We start from the raw sequence: 23082 nt of genomic DNA on the forward strand, positions 1-23082 counted from the left end.
GAAGTGCAATGAGTTAGGACAGAAACCTTACCCCATCGCTGTACTCACAAAGAGAACAGGGAGTGAGACCTGGCAGCAGGGGCAGTGGCTCAGACTTGCTGTTTTACTTACCCAAATGCAATGCCCTGTACATCCAGGAATACAGAATGCCAGGGCTGGCCTCCTTGTCAAGAGGGCTTAGTTTCACAGTATGGCTTTTCCCCAAGTGCCTTAAGCCAAACCAGTCTCACTGAGAAAGCAGGAAGAGCTTTCTGTGGGGCATCTGCATGGGGAAGCTTTCTTCCATCCAAGAGTGGCTTTCCTACTAATTTGAGAGTAAATGCCATTAAGAGCCAAACTGAGATGAGGGCTTTGGGGAATTCACGTGCTTCCAGGTAAGGGGGAAAGAGTAGCCTGTTCAAGAACAGGCACCTAGGCTGAAAAAGAGGGTTCCAAGTATTGGGAATGGAGTGGGACCCAGAAGCAAAAGCTGTAAGAGAGTAACAGGGCAGTTGGTTTGTTTTAGGCTGAGTTCTAAAATGACAGCTACTGAGTCTGTGCCAAGCCACAACCAACAAGGAACAAGCTGCAGCTTAGCAGTGTCAATCTGCTTGCTTGCAGCAGGGACTCTGTAACTGAGAAAGTGTTATTTGAAGCATTAGGGTTAAAGCTGCTCAGCTTTAAGGGGAAGGTTGCAAGTACCCATTTGACATTTTCCACCTTGGAATGTGGAAATGATAGGCTGAATAACTCAGTCTTGCAGGATGGTTTATTGCCAGCACAAAACTACAGACACTGTGCTGCCAGGTAGGAAGGAGGAATTAAAATCAATGGTGTGCAATGTGAGCTATTGAACACTCCTGCAGAAATCTGAATTAAATGCAACACTTGCTACACATTTAACATCATTCAGATGCACAACTGCATTCACTGTTCAATAAAGCAAAGCCCAAAATGTATCATAAATATTTTATAACTTTATTAAATTCAAGACATGACAATATTCAAAATACAAAGTGATTTTTTTATTCAATACTGTACACAATGCAGAAATATCAGTGCATTTCTATAGCATGTATTTCACCTTCATTTAGTTTGTACTAAAACAAAAATTAAGCTTTAAAATAGCTCAAACACCTCATTCAGCAGTTTAAACTGTAAACAGCTTGTTTCTTTCTGTGGAGGAACACATTCATCTTCTGCACCTCCGTTAAGGAGCACCCTGTCTCTTGTGCTTATCCGCAAGAGGATAAATGTAATCAAAATGAGCACGAGAAACTGCCAAAGCACAAATGTGGCACCTCAATGAACAATGGATTGCTGAGGCACAATGAGGAAAAACTGAACAGCAAGAAGCAGCATCTGAAGCAGCGAGAGATGGGACTGACACTGTTCATAAATGGAATCATGTTTTTTCCTCATACCTTTCTCCTCCCTTAAAATACTGAACAGAAATCAAACCACAAGACCAGCTTGTGCTGTGTTTCTGTATTTAATACAGTCAGAATTCCAGACTCTAGGTAAGCATGTTGTTGCTGCCTGCCCTATAGCAGCTGTAGAGCTGCTCATATCCTCTGCCACTTTCAGGCCACTTTCACACATTTTTAGGATCCAGCAGGAAAAGAGCAGCAGTAGAGGCTTAGCAATAGCTGGTCCAAGTCTCTCCTAGGAAAAACTGCAAAATTGAGCCAAGTGTTGTCTAGCAACTGAAAGAATCCACAAAACCTAACTCACTTTAGAAGTCTTAGTGTCAAATCAAGTTGTAAAATAGGTTAATCTTTCGAAATGCACTTCCAATATGCTTGCCAAGTCTTGAAGTGGATATCAGATCTTGCAGCTACCTTCTCACCAGGTTGGCATATCCTAGTCTAAGAGGACAGAGTCTGTTCTCAGCAGAGCTCCTGTGTGAAAGCACTTTTGGAAATGCCTGATACAAAACCTGTACTGCATTATCTGCCCTGTTGTAGCTTTGTAAGTGACTCGTAAGCAAAGCTAGATTGATTTAATTCTTTAATACCATGACTACCAAATATGTTCATCTAGGTAGCATATAACTGGCCGACTGTGACTACTACCCCTCTATATGTTTCTATGGAATCTCTGTAGATTTTCAGCTATACATACCAAGACAAAAAAAGTCTTAAGAAACATATCAGAGATACGCAGCATAAGGGGACTTTACATCCACTTTCCAGTTCTCGGGGGACAAACTGGTCCTACTTCATTATCTGAGAACCTGAAGAACTTTGTAACATGATAAAGTTGAGCTCCATCCTGAACAACTGAGCTGAGACCCTGCTTCCAGAGGCTACGGAGAAACCACATAGGACAGATGTTTCCGTTTCAGATGACCAGCTATGTCCACTCTAGGTTTTGAGTCCAGTTTGGCTGGGGCTGAAGTGGCTGTGCAGTCATCAGACCACGACTGAACCTCTGTGGTAGAGCTACTTTCTTCTGCTTCTCTGAAGAATTTCTCATACTTGTCCAAATAGGGAGGCCTCTCAGGCAGCAGGTAGTAGTGCGTTGAACTGGCCTTCTTACCATTTTCAATGATTGGAAGAATGCAGGGGACCCTGTTGGAAGATCCTTCACTATTTTGTCTTTGTAGAGCTTTGCTGCTGACATACTTAGGATCAGGTGCAAAACTCTGGGTGGGGGGCATAACCCCATTGAGGTATGATGGCAAGCTTTTGGGACTTGGCGTGCGGGAATTGCTGCGTGACAAAGGTTCTCTGGGGGGCACTTTTGGAGGCCTGTCTTCATCACTGTATGCACTAGAAGCAACTTCTGCTGACCACCTTCTGTAATCCGGTTTGAGAGCCCTTGGAGGTATGGGAACCCTTGGTGGAATCTCTGGTTTATCTTCATCAGAGTTTGGAGACGACCTGTTTAAGTGTCCAGATAGTCTTACTACTGGTTTGTTAAGAGATCCAGCTGGCCCAGAATGGGACCTTCGCAAACGTCGATGCAGCTGCTGTGGAGGAGGATAAATACTGGATATGTATCCACTTAGGCTTTCCGTAGGGTTGGCATCTTCTGGTTTTGGTCCTGTTGGAGTATCAAAGTATGCGTAGTTGATTTGTCCACAGCCCCTAAAGCTCCGCCGGCTTGGAGCACTGGATTTAAAAGGAGGAAGTTCATAATCTTCTAACAAAAAGTCAGTGTCTGAGCTAGTGAGGAATTCCACCTCCCTGTCAACCTCATCTGGAGTAAGGTCTTCAGAAATAGGCAGAGGGGGCAGTGGCCTGGAACTCCGGTCACTGGAAGATGCAGACAGAAACTGAATTGGCCCGTTTTTTATTGGCATGTGAGGAGGTGTTTCTTCAGAAACACAGCCCATGGTTAATGACAGTTTACTGAAGCCAGGAACGAGATGCTCTTCATATCTTGAAATGGGCTGTTCAGTTTTGGGACTTACAGGAGGTGGACTGGATTTCTGAGATGGGACTTGGGTGCAAGTTTCAGCAAAGGTGTGGTCATTCACAGAAGCGTGGTTGGAAGAGTGCCCTAAAAAGTGAGAAAGTCTTCAGAAACACTCTTCCAAGTAACATTCTAGTGCATGACTTTGCCACTGCATAGATAACATTTAGTTCCTTCTAGTGCAACAATAAGTAATGTCTACTTAATGCTCTGGTAGCAAAAAGTAGCTATTACGGATCTTTTCTGGTCTTAGATTTATGTATTTAGTTAAGAGAGTAGCTGATTACCTTACTATTTTAGGCCAGTCCTCCAGTTAAAAAATGTAGCCCAAGAGACCCCAAGCATCAGCAATAGAACAGTTACAGCTACAGAGATCCCAGAAAAGGACTATGACAGAACAATTGCTATTTCACTAAATGGCCTTTCTGTCTGAAGTGTAACAGCAACTGAGAGGCCTCTAAGGACAAGGAAAAGAGTGGTTTTGTTTGTTTTAACTTGACCATGTTACTGAAAACGGTTTGTGTTTTTTGTTGGGCTTGAATAGCAGCATTTTCTTGCATCCTGTCACCAGAGGGCAGCCTCATATCCAGAATGAGAAAGGAGAAAGCTTTTAGTGTCTTGGTGAAGACTTGAGGATTTACCTTTTTTTTCCCCAAGAAAAATCCAATAGACTAAGTAAATACAAATGTTTTACATCCTTATACTTACCAATGGATGGTAAATGTGGCTCTGTTGATGGGTTCAAATTATACGCCACTGCTATAGGGTCCACGTTAAAGAAAGTACTAAAAGAAAAAGAAGTCTTCACTGTAAATAAACCATCAGTCAGCACTGGTGTAAGTATTCATCATGCTCATCGCATCTATATGAAGATGCGATAGATGAAATTTTAGCTTCACTCACTTTTCAAATCCACTGTGGCTACCCCAGCAGGTTTTCAGACTCCCCATGCCTTGACTAGTGTGAAGAAATCCAGTTTTTAATGGGACTCTCATCTCCTGAGCAGCAACTCCTGCAGTTGACATTGTGCACTGCTCCCTGGTGATGTCTCACAAGCCTAGAAAGTCAGTCCTTGACAGGTTTCCTGAAGTTCTCCTTCCCTTCAAAAGAGAGGACATAAATATCAGAAATGCAAACTTGAGGAGTTCATCTCTCAACTGAATGTCAGTATTTGGAGGAGCTGAACAGCTCTCTGGAAAGGCCTCTGTCCTGGTACCTGCCAATAGGAAAACCTTGCCAAACTACTACAGCATAAAAAATAGGCAACTTCTCTTACAGAATTCAACTGCATAGAAGAAAGAAAACCACATTCAGTAAAACCATTAATGACCACTGCGCATCACCAACTTCAGTTCCTGCACATACACTGCTTAGTTAGGCAAAATTCGTCTTCCAACACAATCTCTTTAACTTTCTAGTAGCCATCTATCTTTAGTTGTGTCTTTTTGCTAGTGAGTTGATGGTTTCCAGTGTAGCCAACATCTAACAGCCTAGTCTGGTTTAACCTTCAATAGCCTAACAAATGGCCTTTGCTCCAATAAACAGCATTATTGACTACTTAAATCAGAATCCAAAACTTCTTTTATATAAAGCCGCCACTATTATTAAGTCCTAAGATCCTTAGATCATCCTTAAGCCTTTTAGCTATTTCAAACAAACTGGAAATCTAGTGATGTAAAAGAATCTCATCTTAAATTCTCCTGCTGTATTCACATTTATCTGGCCCATTTAGGACAGAAAAAATGTGTTGGCAACTGCTTTATATTGAACAAGTAATCATAGTCTAAGGAACAGGCTGACTCGTAGGGCTTGCTTTGGGAAATTCAGAATGGACTGGGGAAGAGGGGCAGCGTAAAAGCAGTCAACGTGCTGAAGGCAGGAGACGTTAAGGCCAAGACTATAAGCAAAGTTCTCTGGGTCTGTGCTTCATCTACCCAAATATCCTAAATTCAGCAAGTACAATATAGTGTTGTATGGCTGCTTAAAAAGCCCAGAACCTACAAAAAAAAACCAACCCACCCAAAACAGTTTTTTATCTCTTGAGAATCAGATATATGACCATTTTCTTTTTTAACATGAGCTTCCTTCTTCCTACCACCTGAAAGAAGTTCCACCTAAAGAAAAGTCAGTCAACAACTGAGGGCTACATCAGTGCAGTTTTGTGTCAAGAAACGCCCTTCACGGTATGGTACTTCCAGAAAATGGGGTACAGAAAATAAATAGCTTATGGTAAATCTGTTCAACACCAGGCATTCTGTGGGGATGTGTAATCTTCCTGTCCTTTAAGAGGAAGGATCCATACTACTTATTTGCAACATGAGGGATGGGCAGACTCCTAAGCAGGGCTGGAAACCAGGTGCCCCAGGATTTAATTTGCAGTCTGACAGCACTATTTGCCTTTTATAAACAATTGATTGAGAAAGAACAACTCTGCTTTGCATTCCCAACTGTGAACTGTGTCCAGGATTGATCACTCAAGCAAAACAGCTTCTAACTGTATGTGTGGCATAATGCGCAAGAACTAACCACATTCTTTGAGTCTGATGGTTTTCTTGATCCTAACTTGATCCTGTGATTGCTCTTGTGTCAATGGAAATGGGATTACACAAAGTGTTTTAGCCAGGCATTTAAGAACTCTACACAGGAGGCTGTTAACTTTCATAGAAGTGAACAACAGCTAATAAACTGGTGTTGTGTCTGCTGCAGCAGGCTATTACAGTCCTAGTCCTACTTACTTCAGCCTTCCTGATTTTAGTAAAGACTATGTTCTTCCTTTTCAGACAATCTCCTTAAAAGCTAGCTTAGCCTTGGACATTTTCATGTTACCCAGTCAAGTTGGACCCTTCCCAGAAACAGGAATTGCAGATTCTCATAGTAAAATGAAATACTAACATACAGCCCCAATAAGCAATACCATAGTCCTTGATTAGCAAATGACTTCAAAATCTCTAGCAGTGTTCTAACAGCAGTTCTTTCTTCCCATTCTGTAAGTGCAAACAGAGCCCTTGTCTAGGGGGGACAGAAGACTGGAGAAATCCATTTGTCAGAATTGAAGCAGCACCATACAAGCACAGCACCAATTCTAAAATGACTTTGTATCACGTTAACACAACTCACAAATAAAACATCCATCACATCAGCTCACACTGTACTGAGCAGTGATTTTTTTTGTGCCTCACAGATCCTACCCTATTAGCAATGAATCTTCAAAAGAAATGAAAGAGAATGAATTAGTGAACTTAAGGCTAGTGCCTGTGAAGGATTTTGTGCTTCCATTTCAGTGTTTTTTTTATGTCAAATGCAAGTCCCAAGTTGAAAAATCACTGATGCAGAACACTGATCAGTCAGCAAACAATAGCACCCCATCGCAGCACACGTACAAGATACAACAAGGCCATGAGCAAGGCATTGATTATGATATTAAAAAATTAGATGGGGGGTGGCAGCACTGCCACACTCTCTCAGTTTGAGACCACATATAATGTGCTTGCAGGGTTTGTCCTCCATCAGATCCCACACCAAAACCACTGCTAGTTAATTACTGTGTCAGCTTTCTGAATGCTGTCTAAATCTCAGCTCTCAAGACTGACAGTTGCACAATCGTGCCTCTGAAATCTGTCTTGAATGCTAAGCTTGACTTCTGAAATGGACTTAAATACTGACTTACTCTGGGAAAAGGTAATTTTCAGTTGTTTCAGTCAACTGTGTTTTTTAAAAATAGTGCCGGTTTTGCAGCCATAAAACTTGCTGCCTTCTAACAATACCCTCTTTGTGAATCCACAGAAGGTGACTTGCCTCCTGAATGGCCAGTTATGAAACTGTCCTCCATGCCTTCAGCTAAGAGTACCACGGAGGTAAGGCATGTGCTCTTTCACTACATTGTCTAGTTAACTTTTGCACTGGAGTCTGGAGAGTTGGTGCTTGTATTTTAAAACATGCATAAGCTTGTTTGAAGAACCAGTGTCTTACGAGGGAGCCATGAGGACGAGTAATCGAGGAGTACAAACTCTGGATTTTACAGAGTGCTCTTGCTAAAGCTAAGCTGTACATACTTGAGGAGCTGCTATTTTCTAGTAATTGGCTTAAAATTTTTTTCTGAAGTCAGTCATGAAGACTAACAGTTTTCACTGTAAGCCTTGGTCCAGTCCTGCCTCCTTAAACACTTAAGGATCTGAACTTCACCAGAAATCAAATCAAGCTATGTTTGCTAAAGAAAATGGACACGGTGCAGTAACTGAAGCATTCTGAATCTCATGCTTGTTTGCACAAAATGGGTTTCCAGTTCCTCTGCTTGTTGGCCCAGCTATGCATAGAGTGTAGCACTTGGAAAGATCGAAACACTTTGAGTGCTTTTGAAGATGTTACAGCTTCAGTGTTATTCAAAAGAAACATAGTTCAATCTATGGTTAGTAATTACTACAGGGCAGCTACAAGCCAGGGCAATTCAAAGGTTTGTCGGTGCATTAAGAAGCTATCACCACCATCCACTGTCAGACAGGTAACTGCAAAGGAGACACTTCTTAATCATTCATGCCTGCTCACATTAACAAATATGAATTATATTCTAAATACTGGAGATGAGATTGATCTTTTTAATAAGGCTAAATATATCTTCAAACTTGAACTGATGAGTGGTGAATAATAGGATGGAAGTGTCTAAGCTGAAAATGGTCAAATGTATCCATAAACAGTAGGGTAGCTACGTAGTGAGGAATGTATATGGGAATATATGGGAAAATTTTTGACAGACAAAGTTTAGTTATAAAACATCATAAATACACAATTTTCATATGGATATGTGTCCCTAAATACCTGTTACAGAAACAGTAATCCTCTGTTCAGAAACTTAAAAAGCATTTAATGTATTTTAGCTCAGTGCCTATCACTGATCACACAGAGACTCTTACTCTGTTCCTTGCTCTTCCAGCCCCAGTGCAACCAAATGTTTGAGGCGAGTCAGGTTTGTAATAAAGAAAACCTTTCTGGTATGCACAGCAGACCAAAGCATGCTCTAGAATATTTCACTTAATGGCTATGAAACACAGCAATTTGCTGTACAGAACTCTGAATGCCTGCACAGATTTTGGGCAGCTTTTAGATGTCTTGTAAGAAATGGGAAAGAGAAAAGGGAGGAACTAAGACCTACTTACTGTTTTTGGGAGGGGAAGAAACGTGGCCACCTTAAATCCACCACCTATTTTTGCTCACCTTGCCGCCACATATCTTTAACAAATCTCAGAAGCAATTCACAGGAGGAGGGGCACATTTTTGCACTACAAGTCATCTACTCCAGCTAGCTGTTCCTTATTTGACAATGTGATGTAATTTCCTTTTTTCCTTTGACTTTCTATTTAACGTAAGCACCTGAGATAGAGCCACCTCTTTTAATAGTGAAGTATTTTGGACTGCTAATTGAACTTTACACAGCCCTAAGAGCTCTTAGTGTAACTTTCAGGAACTCCATATGCTTAAAATACTTAGATCTTATTTACTATGCACCAAACCTCCACAGTGCAGTTCGGTGTCCATCAGAGTCACAAACCTAATCGTGCTCAATACAGACCTCAGGAGATTTTCCCATGTATAGGAAATACAGTTGTTCTATAAATGAGGCATAATCTTAGCCTTGAGAGATTCTTCTACACGTTCTGCCAACCAGAAATAGACCGCTCTGCGGTATAAAGTTTACGACTATGATCACTTAGTCAAGATGGACAAAAATGCTTCTCAAATCGTAGGAGGTTGCAAATAATATTAATTCTACAGGTATACACCAGGCGGTGATGGGCATAAATTTAAGCAGATGAATGAACTGAACAGCAGACAACTTATTTAGATTACAGTAGTTATTTCTGAGTAGATTCAAAGAACTGCAGTTTATCGGGGAGTTTAAGTTCAGTTAATATTTGGGCTGCCATTTCACGGTCCTACACAGCGACTGGGAGGAACCTGTAAATTGCCAGTAGAAAACTAATAATTAAATAGCAAGACAATTGCCTTGCCTCTGCTTGTCAGATTTCAGATGCATGCTTAAGGTATGGTACTTCACCCTCCTGAAAATTTTAATGTGAATATATCCAGCTTACATTCAGGAAATAAAAATTCCTGTATAGCTGACTCAGTCATAACCATAGCGTTAGCCACGCTGTGATAAGTTTTAATTCTGTTTTCCACTACAGAGAAGTGGAATTGTTTTCTTACGGAATAATTCCCGTATTATAGGGGATGGCAGACACAGGGCTTCACCCAGAACATATGCCCCCTCAAAAGATGGGTTTCTAGTATCAAAAACCAACCAAACAAAAAACTGTCCCGTGTAGGTAAATTGCTAAGGAAGGAAAACTAGCTCTGTGCATAAAGTAACAGGGGTGAATGAGCAGTACGGTTTCCTCTTTAAAAGCTTGACCAGCTTATAAATCCAATTCAGAAAAGTTTGTGAGGTAGAGGCATCATTCACCTGTCATTCTCGTATGACAGATTCAGGTATCCCCAAACTGAACAAAGAGACCTTGCCCCCAGAGCCTTTCCCACCCAGTTTATCAAGGTATACTTAAGTACTGTTTATCTTTAGATCAAGCCTAGCAAGTGTTTTGCTTATTGCTTCAGCATAGGGTCCTTAGTTTATGCACTAGTGACGCGAGACCACTGAAGCCTCAGAGTCGCTCTGGACTGCTCCCTCTGTGTAGCCAACATGGGGAATGTCTGCATCAGGCACACATGCTCCAGAGAGGCACTGTAAATACTTTAGGGGTACAGTGCTATCTCCAGATTTAAACACCACAGACTGGCTATTTTAGAAAATCGAACAGGAGTGCGTACTGGGGTATTAGGCCATGAAGAAATGTTTATTCTAAATTAAGCCATCCCAAATTAGAGTGCAAAGCACAGAGCCTGATCCCGCAATGCGGTCTCTGTTTACTCACAGGAGCAGGAGGAGCAGCTCCGAGGCGAGTGCGAGGGAACACTGATACCGTTTCGGGGCTGGCAGAAAACGCGTGGCATGCCACGTTCATTTCCAGGAATGTGGCTCCGGGCGCCCCTGACCGCGGGTCCCACCCGGAGTGGCTTCTGCCTGAGGCGCGCTCCCCGCCGCGGGGACCCGAGACGCGACCACGCAGGTAAGCGGCTCAGCGGCGGGTCTGGGCCCCCGGTGCCCCTTCCCCACCCTCTCGACAGCGCAAGGGCAGAAACCGCGCTCCCGCTCCTCCCCAGCGCTCCTCCCGGGCCGCGGCCCGCCGCCATCCCCCCCCACACCCCGCGCCCGCTGGCGTGGGCCGCGCCGGGACCGCGGCTCCGTGCCAGGGGCCCGGCCAACCCTGGCGCCGCGGCCCGAGCGACCCGCGGGTTGGCACCCGTTCTTTTCCTCGGCGGCGGGGACCCGACGCGCCACGTACGGCGCGCGGCCCCGGGCCGCGGCCGAGCAACACCGGGCGGCTCAGGTGTGCGGCGGGCGGGAGCGGCCGCGGCGGAGGGGGCACCCCACCGCCATGGCAACGAGCAGCGGGAGGCGCCGCCGCGGGGGCCATCACTTACCCCGACAGTGTCGCGCAGCTCCGCATGTCCCTGCGCGGCCGCCGGCGCGACACGCATGCGCCGAGCCCCGACAGCGCCCGGTCACTGCCGCGCCGCGCGCGGACCGCGGCTCTTATACCGGGGGGCGGAGCCGGGGCGGAGGCCGCCGCGCCCCCCGCGCGCTGCGCTCCAGTCGGAAGCTGCCTTAAAGGGGCGATGGCCGCGCGTGGGCGGTAAAGGTGCGGTGGCGGGCTCCAGGCGGGCGCTGCCGGGAGGGTGCGGGCCTCGCCTCTCCTCGCCGGGCGGGAGCGGGGGCTGCTGCGGGCTCTGGTGGCGCTGTCCACTTCTCCGGGGCCGGCTGTGGGAACGGCCGCCGGTTCGCCTTCCGGGCAGCGCTGCCGGCGCGGTACCGCCCCCGCGCCCTCCGCCCGGGCCTGCGGGGTCGGACGCCTCCGGGCTGCTCGCGTTCGCCGAACGGGCTCTGGGCGGGGGTGACCGGGGCACGGGGCAGGCCCGGGAGCTATCGCCCACGGCATGGCCTGACGGCGCGAGTGAGGAGCCGCTGGGGACCGCGGCCAGCGCAGAGGCTGCGCGGCACCGTGGGAGATCGCTCTCGGTTCCCCCACAGCGGGGTGGGGAGCACACCCTGCCCTGCCGGCGGCCGGCTTCCCCGAGCACACGCCTGGTTCCCCAGCTCCGCGGCGTTCTTCCTGCCCCTGCCGGCCGTTTCCCGGGGCACGGTGGCGGTTCTGGTTCCGCGGCCCTCCTTTCCCTTGGCTCGGGAGCCGCTCCACGCCGCCCGCCAGGGGGCGCTCGCTCTCCCGCCCCACGGGCCTTGAGGTGGTGGGGAAATGGCGGCGGGGGCTCCTGTGGTAAGAGCGGCCTCGTCCCGCGCGGTCGGTGTCAGGGTGTTTTACAGTCACAAATATTCACAAATAGTGTTGTGTCTTTGCCACCAACAACGCTTTTCACTGCTCGCTGCTGTGAGTGTTCTTTTTCCTAAGCTTCACGTTGAAATAAATCCCTTTTTAATCATATGTGGGTTATCACAGACCTGACAGTGAATCTTGTGCCTGGACTTGACATTTGTGGCGGTAGAACACAGTGGTAGAGCAGCAGGTTCTCGGTAAAAGCTACTGTATAAAGGACTGTGAGCATTTGCAGAGGATACTGTTTGTTTACAGCATAAACAAAGTGACTGTGGGGTCTGGTCAGGTTTGCTGCGCAATACAATCGTTTCTTTGTTGGACAAAGGAATGTCGGTTGGGGCTCTAAAACCCCCAGCACTGAGAGTTCCTAACAATAGGATTAACAAAATGTGTCTGCTGTGTGCAGTTTGAGCTGCAATAGTTGTTAATACTGCTAACAAGGAATAATGCTTGCTTTCACTGCATGTTTGCAGGTGACTTCTGCTTTCGCTTTTGGGGTTTCTGTTGGCTTGTGGTGAAATTTCCCCATCTGCCCTGGTTCTTGGGGCCTGTAAGCTCTCCTACTGCATATTTGTCTCCTAAGAACCGCTGTGTTGTTTCTGTGGATGAACTGCGCACGCAGCAGGAGTTATTTCAGGTTTGAATTTTCTGGTTGCATATATGTGTTAAAGGAGGGGGTTGGGGTTTTTGGGGGTGGTTTGGATTTTGGGGGTCTTCTGCCTGGTTTAAATTCTGGTGTGTTGATGTGCTCACTGATGGTGCAAATACCCTGAGTGTTATAGATGGATACAAAGGACAAACTTCTTCAGAGTGTTGACATGACTTCAGTAAGACAAACTCCTGCTGTGCCTCCATGGTGGAATTTCCTCCATGAGGAATAATAGATGTTTGGGTTTGACTTGTTTGTGTCTGAGAATCTGTGGTCCAGGAAAAGGCCATTCTGGTTTTCCCTGCAGATGTTTCCCTATGGCCTCCTTGCTCCTCCATCAGGAGGCCTGGTTTTACTCAACTAGAGAATTTAAGAGTCGGTTCATGTGCATGGAATTTTTGTCTCTTACTGTTAAATGACTTTCCCTATGGCTTTTGGTCACTAAAACCCCGCTGCCTTAAATTTCTGATTGTTCTACTGAATAAAAATGTTTAGTAATTGTGTCACTTGTAATATTTCTGTGTTGACTTGTGCACAGAGGCAGCTGAATTCTGAACCAACAGTTATATTCTCATTTCTCTCCCTTCTTTGCAATATGAAGTTATTTCAGGAGTCTTAAACCAATTCACAGTTCTGTAGGCATGTGTGAACCACTCTTTGCAATTTGCTAATTGCCCTAGAGACTAACTCCTAAATAATCTTGGACATCCAGGTTGGTTAATAACAAGTCTGCTGGAATAAAAAGCACGACAGCTCAAGTAGTATTACAAGACGATTTAAACCTCTTTTATACCCTGTTTTGTCTGTATTTAATAAATGAAACATCTGAATTTCTTGAGAAAATACTATTATGGACTTTCATTCATGATATTCCTTTGCAGAGGAAATCCTTGTGATAATGGTTGTCGTTTGATCAGAGCTGTCCTAATTACTAGCTTGTTTTGCAGTGTATGCCTCTCAATGATCTCAGTTCCCTTGATACTTCCCATTTTCAACACTTAAAAGTTTTCAGTTGCTATTTCTGTGTGTCTTGAGAGAGACAAGGCACAAATGTCAGCAGCAGGTGCAGAAATGAAAGGCAAAATCTCTTCAGAAAGCTAGAAATTTAATAAAGTAAAATTTCACACTGAAAGACTAATATGGGAAGATATATATTTTTAATACAGAACGTCAGATATCGCTCTTGTACGGTCCTTCTTTAGAGTGTCGTGATTGTTTTGGTGAGCCAGCTTCTATAAATATTAACTTTGTTTTACAGTAGCTACTGTGTTATTGCTTAATGCTGTTTATTCACAGCAGCTGCTCTTGAGCAGGAAGCTTGGGGGTTTTCCATGTTTTCTGGCAAGCGTGCCTCTAGTCTGGTTACCTGAAAGGGAGGGAGTGAGTAGCTTAGATATTCTTCTGCCTTGTTAATGACTAGAAAAGGTAATTGTGGTAAGTCATCAGAGAGGAAAAGCTTTTCTGAAGAGAGGTAAAAGTGTAACTTGGATGCTGTGGTGGTAGTTTTTGCATGACTAGTTATGTGAATGGGGGTGGTGTAGATAACACTTCTACAGCACCTCCAGAGGTGCTTCTGCAGAGCAGAGACCATCTGTCACATTAGATGGAGCCTTTATGGAACCTTTAGTAAGGGATTGCTTTGGAAAAGCAAACCTAGCAAAAAGCAATGCAGAGTATGGTCTATGAAAAAGTATTTCCATCCTGAGAATTCATGAATTCTGTAATTATTTGATAACTTAAAATTCCAGACATTGGCCTTGGCTTGGATACTGACTTTCAAAATGAAATAGTTGACATGTCCAAATTCCCTCTTTTTTAAAAATCACAGCCTTTACCTCAAGCAGAATCAAGATGCACACAAGTTAAACAGTGTGTGATAGTTGAAGTTGCTGCATTTCATAGGTTTTGTGCAGGTCCTTTGTTTTGTGGTAGTCTGACAGAACGGCTTTACGTCTGCGTATTGAGGTTAAGAAGTCTTCGTGGCACTCCTGCTGTGGTACTGCATGCTTTATGGCAATGTGCACAACATACACAGGTAATAACATTCTTAGTTGCCTGAGTTTTGAGCATCCGTTGCCCTGAAGTGAGGGAAAGCAAGTTAATTCAAGGGAGAAAACAGTACGTACAGGACACAAAGGAACTGCTATAGTCTCACTGAACTGCCAGCAAATCAGAGACTGTGGTGCAGTGGTGTCAAACTTGTGTGTTCAGACATGGAGAAATCGTATTGCCCAAATTACAAGCAGTTAAACTTTTTCCTCCTATTCTTGCCATACAAGGGATGTTGTACAGTGTACTGTGGTACTTACTGCGAGATAGGGAAGGATGTGTAGGTGTGCAAGGAAGGGGCAGAAACCATGAGTTTGTAAAGCGTATCCATAGATTAGCAGTGCAGACGCTCATTGCAAGGGTAACAATATGCTACTGTGCAGATCGGATGCTGAAATTCAGCCTTGTACAAGGGCCATTACTCAGGCTTTGTGCAAATTCACCCTATACAAGACTTTAAAGCAATTGGATAGCACTAAATTGCCTCTTAAGTCATCATAGAAACTGACACAGATAGCAAATCTTTTATGCTTCAGGCATATGGAAGTGGTTTGTGATGCAAACATACTATCTAAACGGAAGTACAGCATGGCTTTTGGGAACTCTCATCTGTGTACCTTGATTACATGTCTGTCTGAATGCTGCAAATGCCCAGAACTTCTACATGGCTTCAGAAACCCCATGCAGAGAACCTGGTGAAAGAAAAATCCATTCAGGCTGCAGAGAAAGTGCCTTGTATCAGACTGCTGGGAATTGGGAGGACACTGTCCACTGCCCTACACATCTCATTTCCTTTTCCCCCCATGCTAGAGCAGTACTGGATTTCACTGGACCTTGGGATTTGAGGCAGTACAACTGCTGTTAGGATACACATATATTTTGCTTTTCCTTTCATATTTCAGTCGGACTCTTCCATTGTTTCTTGCCTGTGTAATTTGATACACAGTGATTTAATTCTACTTACAAGGTTCAGCTCTGGTCTTCTGTCCTGAATCCTTCCAGGAAGGGACTCCACTGTTCTTTGAATTTGGAGACAGCAAAAAAAGGAACAGGATTAGGAGAGTGCTACAAAACCTTTTCAGTGTAAGGATTCATCATTGCTGTGAATGAGGAACATGTGCTTGCTTCACTGGTCAGATCTGTATGAATGCAGTTACACCAGGCAGGTATAGGGCAGAATGAGTGTGTTGCATTTCCAGTTTAGCCAGAAGACCCACAAAAGGGAGGAAACTCATGGGTCAGTAAAGGAGGGCTAAATTAGAGGTTAGCATATTCAAGTGTCTAGACAGCAAATACAGACATACTGCAAAAGTCAGTCTGTCAGGGAGTGGAGAGTCTAGATTAAAAAGCCATTTCAAAGGCATGTTGCCTGGATGGGGTAATCATGTGCTCAGACTTTTTCAGTACATAAGCATAAGTTGAGTGAGGGAAGAGATCAAAAAAGGACACAAAGATTGACACAGATTCTGTAGGAGCTTAGACTGGAATGGAACTTGATAAATTAAAAATAGCTGGTTGTTCACACTTGTGTCCCCCAGAAATGGCCACAGCCGCATCTGTTTTCTGCCATCCGTTCTGTAATGGTTGAATGCCTCGCAGAAGTATTGCATCCATTCTGCTGCTGTAGGGACACTGTTATACAGTCCTCCCAGGCTGAGTTCATTCTTGCTCTCAGGCATGTAACCTGGTCATCAGGAAGCTGAGCTCTGGTCTGGTGAAGTAACCCAGAGTTCACTTAATCCGTTATATTGGATGCTTTTAGAGCAGTGTTGAGAGCTGTTCCACTGCAGGATGCTGGGCTGATCAGTAGAAACAGAGGAGCTGACTCAAAGCCCAGTCTAACTGCCCTGTTGCATCCCATCTCCTTCCTTACAGAGCCAGAGGGCTTGCTGTCAGCTGACTGGCTCCCCTGTTTTTATGCCCTTTAGGCACAGTGTTTCAAACAAGTGCAGTGTTATACATAATGACAGTTCGGGGGAAGCTCCTGGAATCTCCCGACATGCAGCGGTAGGGTCTGCAGCACAGCTAAAGTTCCTTCTGACCCTTCCCCAGAGCATATCATACTCTTTTACCTTGTCTTTTATGCTCTTTCTTTCTCAGTGTGCTTTTTCTGCCATGGTCATCTCACTACACAGACGTTGTCTTTGTGGCAAAGCTAAATGGCCAGAGAATGATAGGATATGTTCACACAGTATTTTGCAGGTATCTGTGGTAGCTGTTCTTCAAAACGACTAGAAGCTGTGTGAGTAGTGGCATAGTGCTCAGCTTGAGTTGTTATACCTGACCTTGGATGCTGGCTTTGATAAACAGCCAAAGTGTACTTGCATCTGAAAGCTGCAAAACACCTTCTGTGTATGTAGTGTTTCTTATCTCTGCCAGGGAAGGATCTATGTCTCTTTGCTTCCTGAAATCTCAAAGGGTTTGCTCACTGCAAGGAGCTTATCTGATGCAGGGGCCTCTGAACTGGTCCTTGCAGGAGGCAAAGGTTATATATTACTCTATCAAAGACACCAGGGTAAGGGATGTGAATGAGATCAGGCAGTTTGTCTGCGAAAGGAGCCAGTCCTGGGTGATGTGGGGCACTGCAGCTAGTGAGCTAATCTCAGCCATGTTGCATTGCTCAGTCTGAGACTCATCAATTGCTGTGGCCAGACCCTTGTTTGCCAGGACCGAACAGGAACTCCTGAAAAATAACTAAATTCACTTAATTTAGAAAGAACTATAGCAGTCAGCTTTTTGCTTTCTTTGTTCCTTTTTCTGTGGCTTGTTCCATTCTTTTTGCTTATTAAAGGTAATGCCATAGTTCTTTTGATAAAATTGGGTTTTTATAGAGTATCATCAATAGGTGCAGCTTATGATCTCTACAAAATAAATAGTAAGCAAAACTGACAGCCTAGAAATACGGCATGCCACTTTAAACATAACCCAGGGAAGCTTGGGATGCCTTATGTATCAGTTGGGTATTTGGGAGAGCTCTGAAAGCTTTGGAAGGAGATTTCACACACTTTACAAGATTGGCAAGTGAAATAGTGTGTGGCTTCAATGAGCTGGGGAGTTAAGAGCAGATTGAGCAGGAAGGAGAGTGAGGGTAAAGCTCAGTGGGTTCTCATTCTGAACCAGTAATTTCAGTTGAAAGGTTTTATATATAGAAATGGTATTTGGAAACAGTTGTGTGTCATTGCAGAAATTAATAGTTTGGTAACTTGATTCCCAAACAGTGTAAAATTAATTTTATTCATATTTGAGATTCTGCCTGTATATGGCATGTGGAAGGGGACACAACAGTCTGCTGAGCATCTATATTTTGAGATGTATACTTGTATTTGCACTACTAATGCCTCGCTACAGACATCCCCAACAAAGTGAGACTGTGCTGCTGACCTTGCTTCTGTTTTTTTTTTTTGTCATGTCCAAATCTGGCATGTCATTCATAAAAAGACATTAAAAACACATTTTTAATCCAGACCTAAACACATCTTTAATCCAGACCTAATGCTCACTTAACCTGAGTGCATCTTTGTGCTTACTAATGAAACACTGATTTTCCGAGAAGCTGAGCACTACAGGACCTAATGATTTTGCTGGAAAAAAAAGATTAGTCAACATCTCTGCATTTCAGCTCTTCCTTTGGTCTACACATGGAATTAAACAGCTGATATTTAAAGTATTTGTTTAGAAGTACTTTTAAATTTTGGTGTCTGTGGTGCCCCGTCTCTAGTTAAAGTTATATCTGCTTTTAGGAGTGAGAAACGGGAGCTTTTGAGGGTCTTGCTCTGCTGTTCACCATCTTCACACATCACATAAACTTGGATAGATTTACAAAAATACAAATTAAGAGAATAATGTGATTCTGTGTTTCCACACCAAAAAAAAAACCCCACCCCCCCTAAAAAACTATATTGTCCTCCTTTAACAAACTACACTGAAATATATCGAGCACTGTTTCAAATGCTCGACTGAATTCCCTTCTGTGGTCAAACTTAAGAAATTCATGAGGGGAAATGAATTTAATAAATTTCTTGGTTTTACAGTGCAGAAAATTCATGTGAAGTATTGCACACTTGATTTGAGAGATGAATATAAATGATGGCGGAGGTTTTGGGAGCAGCTAAATAGCTTGATTTTAGCACATCTTCGATTTGAACTACTTAAGTTACATGGTTTGTCCTGTCATAAGCATCACCTAACTGTTAATCAAAACCATCGTCAAATATGTAACCTTTAGTCAGTTTGGAGGCATTTGAGTTTTACATTTTTAGTGTAGACTTGTGGTAATGAGATGGAGCTGTTGAAAGTAAAAGTGAAGAGTAAGGTATGATCAAACTGAATTTGCTGTTGAGCTTTAAATACGAGGAGGAAATAAGTATTCTCATTGCATGGCTTGAAGTGGCTTTGCAGGAAGAGCAGTGGGGCTAGGGCTGGGTGTTGAGGCTGCACCTGCATGGCCTGTGGCATGGGCAAAACCAGCATCCACAAGTCCAGAAGTCACTGTCATCTTGAGACTAGACTTTGATGGGAAGGGGCTGGGAGGTGGAGGTGACAGTGGAGGTGGCTTCTCTCACCCTGTTTTGTTCTCCCTGTGGTGCCTGGGCTTCCTCCTTTCCTGTTCCTATGTTCTCATGAACATAGGAAGAATAATTTTCTTTGTAATTCAGCAGCTGGGAATCTTATCCCAGATAAACTTTAACATTTCCAGGAAGTCATAGGCGCTTCTCTTTAAAACATAATGAGTTTGTCTTTGTTTTCTCCTTCTCTAATTGGCACTTTCCATTCTAATAAACCAACACCCACAAACTATGCAGCCACATGATCTTTTCAGTTAATACAAATCGTCATTTCCAGTCCAATAGACTCTGTTAATTGTGTAAACCTGCAACACACCCATAAAGTGGCTATCTAGTTTGTTATGCAATGATGAATCATGAAGGAAATGTGCAGTGTAATTAAATACAGTGATGCAAAGATAGTAGTATGAAGCCAAAATCAAAGTATAAGTGATAATCATCTGTATTAAATGTTTGTTTCTGCATATTGTTTTTAGAAATTACTTAAATTATAAGTTATCTGCCTGCTGCACACATGCCTGGCATATGTTTTGACAAGTTAAAAAATTACCTGCAAACCTGTAAATAAGTTGAACCAAGTCTGCTATCAAAATAGTCTTTTGAGGAAGGAAAGGTACATGGTTCCATCTCAGACTTGGCACAAAGATGCTTTCTAATTCTGGTGTGATCTCACAAGTTTTCTAGTCTCACTGGAAGCAGTAGTTTCAAAGTAAAGATTTCATGAAGCTTCTGCTGAGAAATGTTTTCTAGTAATATAGGCCTTATGTTCAAGTTACTTTAGTATCTCCTCACGCTTGCAGGGGAAGATGCCGTCTGTATATTGATGGAGAGCATTGGGCTTACACAGAGGACAGGTTTTCTGATGATGGGTTAATGATTTCTGTTTTTGTAACTTTGGAAATAAGCTTTCCATACAGAAATGCGTACGTGCAGAGGAGTGGCTGCACAGCACTCTGCAAATAATGGTATTTTGCCCTTTCCCAAGCTGTTCACTGTATATGAACGCATTTGCTTGTCTTCCACACACAGCAAACACTGGTGATAACCTCTGGCACATTGGTGGTAAACACCTGAAGAACTGTTTTCCTTGTCTGTCTTCCAGGGCAGCAGCTGACAGCAGCAGTTCAGCAGCATTGTCTCCTGAAGTCAGCTGGCTGGCTCTCAAAAGACAGCCCATATTTGAATGGAAAAAGATAATCGAGAAGTATGTGTAATGAAAGTAGCATCCATTCGGGATGTTACTTTCTGTTTGGGCTGTGAATGCGGATTTGCTTGTGGGAATAACATGAGAATTCACCTAATGGGTCAGACCAAAAGTCTTGTTTAGGTGGTCAGACTCCTGTGGGATCAATAGGTCAGTCTACTTTGGGGGAAGCTTGCAAGCCTAGACACTTGCTATCCAGGCCTCCTGCACTCCCTCAGAAGCCACAGCTTTTGTAGCCAGGTTCACCCCTGCCTGCTCCTGTATTTTCTGGTTGCAGATCGTTTTTTCTGTGTGTTTTACCTGGTCTCATTTTGAACCTGCTGAGTATGAGTACCTCCATAGGAGTTCCTCTAAAAAATGGCACCAGCCATTGCTTATTTGTAATTACTGTGTTACGGGTTGGAGGGAAGGAAGATTAGTTTATTTACTTTTTTATTCAGCTCCTTCAAGCATTTTCGGTGTGAAAAGAGATAGCTGAGGGATCAAAGTGTAGTGGGAGAAGCCAGGTAGTAAGTTTGGACTAAGTGGGTCAGCATGCTGTTATGATACCGCTGCTGTTTGAGTGCTAAGCAGGAACACGGCTGGCAGATTCCATCAGTTGGCATGGCAGCTGCTTTCACGCTCTTAAATTTACTTTCAGGGTGTTTGTCTAGGATTATTGGAGGATATGCATTGCATTTTAAGGCTTGGAGGTGTTTAAATCAGTCTATGGCATGAGTTGGTTATAGTTTATTTTAAAACAAACACGCAGTGTAAGGAATGGATGGCTTTAAGCAGCCTGTGTACTGTGTTCCAGTACAGTCACCAGCAAAGGTGCCACATTGAGTGAGGTGGTGTGCATCATGTAAAACAAATTTACAGTAGAGCATTAGAATACATTGCCAGGTTGTGATAAAATGGTTCTTCAGTAGGCAACTCTACCACAGGGCGCTTGAGAAGAAGGATATTAGCAAATAACGGATTAAAACTTAAACATGGGAAGTTTAGATTGGATATAAGAAGGAAATTCTTTCCTGTTAGGGTGGTGAGGCACTGGAATGGGTTGCCCAGGGAGGTTGTGAATGCTCCATCCCTGGCGGCGTTCAAGGCCAGGTTGGACAGAACCTTGGGTGATATGGTTTAGTGTGAGGTGTCCCTGCCCATGGCAGGGGGGTTGAAACTAGATGATCTTAAGGTCCTTTCCCACCCTAACTATTCTATGATTCTATAAATATCCCAGAGAAAGAGATCCCTACCTTTCTCCTTGCTGAGGAATTGCTGTGTGATACCTGACACTCTGCCTAGTGCCCTTCATGCTTTGAAATTGCCATTGATTGTAGGATAGATTAGGCTCATCTTAGATATTATTTTAAGCTTTCTCTTTCCTCTTTGAGGCAGCATGAATTGCCAAAGTCTCCATCAGTATCTGTAAGACTGACTGGTCTGTAATTCACTTCAGCACCAGATGGCTGGGCAAGACTGGGTAGCAAGGCCTTGTATCTCACCTCAAAGCTCCAGGATACCTGCGATTCTCCAGGATACTTTTGCAACATGGCATTTTCAGAGGCCACTTTGCTTCTTTTAAAATGGAGATGCCTAAGAATATTCTAGGCCATAAAAAGTTTAGTTAAATGTATTTAATCACTTGGATTTACAGTTTCTAGGAAATTACTTCAATGTACCATTGCTGTCTGTACCTGGTAGAAGCTGGAGCAGTTGCTTGTACATCAGGTTCTAGTAGCTGGTGTTTATTTTGTAAAGAAGTTATCAACAATGTTCTTTGGCAAGCAAGTGAACAGGAAGAAATGTCACGAGAGTCATTATTTCTTGGTGTCAAAGTGAAAGGATTGGCTTGATAATTTGTCCTGATAGCTGAGTAACCCTGAGTCACCTCAAGTAAGGCTTGCCTGCTGAAGTCACATTTAAGGTAGTTGGGATATCCCAGTCTATAATGGTTTTGTTGTTGTTGTAAAGTTGAAATCCTTTTTCCCTTGGGTGGGGGTGGGGAAGCAGTTTGTCAGCATTTTCCATCTGTTACTGTGAATTCACCTGCAGTTCCTTCAGGGGTGGCTTGTACAGCTGGGCTACCTCTCTCATCTGCCTCAAGTTCTGTGGAAGTTAGCACATGCCTTTGGAGTCATGATAGCATTGGCCCACTGTAGAAGTTGTGGCTTCATCTGCACTGCCCTGTCCAGTAATCTGCAGGGCAGGAGCTGAAAACAAGGTAGTTGCTGTTCACAGGGTCTGCTTATGTGACACCCTGAGGAATGCTGCAGAGGAGAGGAAGGAGAGACTCCGGTGCTGCTTTGGAGTGCAGTTACCTGCAGGGTGGGAAAGTCCTGGGCATCCTTCATCTTGCACTGAGGAACTGAAGCAGAAGACGTGACATGGGTTCTTTCTTTGCAGAAGCTAGACTAAGGAATTAAATGTATGAATGTAAGGTTTTTTTCTATGGTGAGTAAAGCCCTCTTACAATTTCGTAAGAAATCATCTTTCCCAATGAGGAGCTAAGGTCAGAAACTCCTGAACAGCTTCTGTGTATAAAGACAATGAGTTTCACAACTGCCAGACGCAGCTGATGATGAGATGGCCCAGGAATTTGCTTGAACACTTAATTTAACTCTTTTTTTTTTTTTTGTCAGCTAGCTGTGGCATGGCTAAAGAAATGTTTATAAACAGCTCCCATGAAGTTCACGTTAGAACTGAAGTGTCTAACAGTAAGGAGTCTGTGTGTGTGTGTGTCTGCAGACTCTTACGTGGACCAAATAGTAAGAGGGAAAAGGATGTTACCCCCTT

At 43.9% G+C, this 23082-nt stretch overlaps 3 protein-coding genes across 5 annotated transcripts in view; 1 reads left to right on the plus strand and 2 right to left on the minus strand.

Moving 5' to 3' along the window:
- Positions 1–936: 936 nt before the first annotated feature.
- On the minus strand, positions 937–11076 carry ERRFI1 (ERBB receptor feedback inhibitor 1). Of its 3 annotated transcripts, none has more exons than XM_057410243.1 (4): positions 10933–11022; positions 4303–4499; positions 4108–4184; positions 937–3486 (listed from the first exon to the last, which is right to left on the minus strand). In XM_057410243.1, exons 2-4 carry the CDS (start codon positions 4422–4424, stop codon positions 2288–2290), a joined length of 1398 nt encoding a protein of 465 aa, XP_057266226.1. In that variant the 5' UTR covers positions 4425–4499; positions 10933–11022; the 3' UTR covers positions 937–2287. The 3 variants fall into 3 exon arrangements, with proteins under 3 accessions (XP_057266226.1, XP_057266227.1, XP_057266228.1); XM_057410244.1 differs by lacking the exon at positions 10933–11022 and adding an exon at positions 10323–10474; XM_057410245.1 differs by lacking the exon at positions 4303–4499 and having other exon boundaries at positions 10933–11076.
- Positions 11014–23082, minus strand: part of LOC130599605 (collagen alpha-1(I) chain-like) — a 46520-nt gene continuing 34451 nt past the window's right edge. Inside the window, exon 2 of the mRNA XM_057410209.1 lies at positions 11014–11498. Within this exon, the coding sequence (XP_057266192.1) occupies positions 11014–11498 (485 nt within the window). The remainder of the gene's footprint in view (positions 11499–23082) is intronic.
- The window catches only part of SLC45A1 (solute carrier family 45 member 1), a 56488-nt gene continuing 44424 nt past the window's right edge, over positions 11019–23082 (plus strand). Inside the window, exon 1 of the mRNA XM_057410239.1 lies at positions 11019–11150. The gene's annotated coding sequence lies outside the window, so the exon portion shown is untranslated. The remainder of the gene's footprint in view (positions 11151–23082) is intronic.

Source organism: Pezoporus wallicus, unplaced genomic scaffold, assembly GCF_028554395.1.
Source record: "Pezoporus wallicus isolate ANWC-B61680 ecotype Strahan unplaced genomic scaffold, APGP_CSIRO_Pwel_v1 contig_14862, whole genome shotgun sequence".
Lineage (NCBI taxonomy): Eukaryota > Metazoa > Chordata > Aves > Psittaciformes > Psittacidae > Pezoporus > Pezoporus wallicus.

Coding starts and splice junctions, on each gene's coding strand:
- ERRFI1 (XM_057410243.1), bottom strand. CDS start 4,424: ATGTCAACTGCAGGAGTTGCTGCTCAGGAGATGAGAGTCCCATTAAAA. Junction 4,185..4,302: donor AGCCACAGTGGATTTGAAAA/GTGAGTGAAGCT, acceptor TTTTTCTTTTAG/TACTTTCTTTAACGTGGACC. Junction 3,487..4,107: donor GCCACATTTACCATCCATTG/GTAAGTATAAGG, acceptor CTCACTTTTTAG/GGCACTCTTCCAACCACGCT.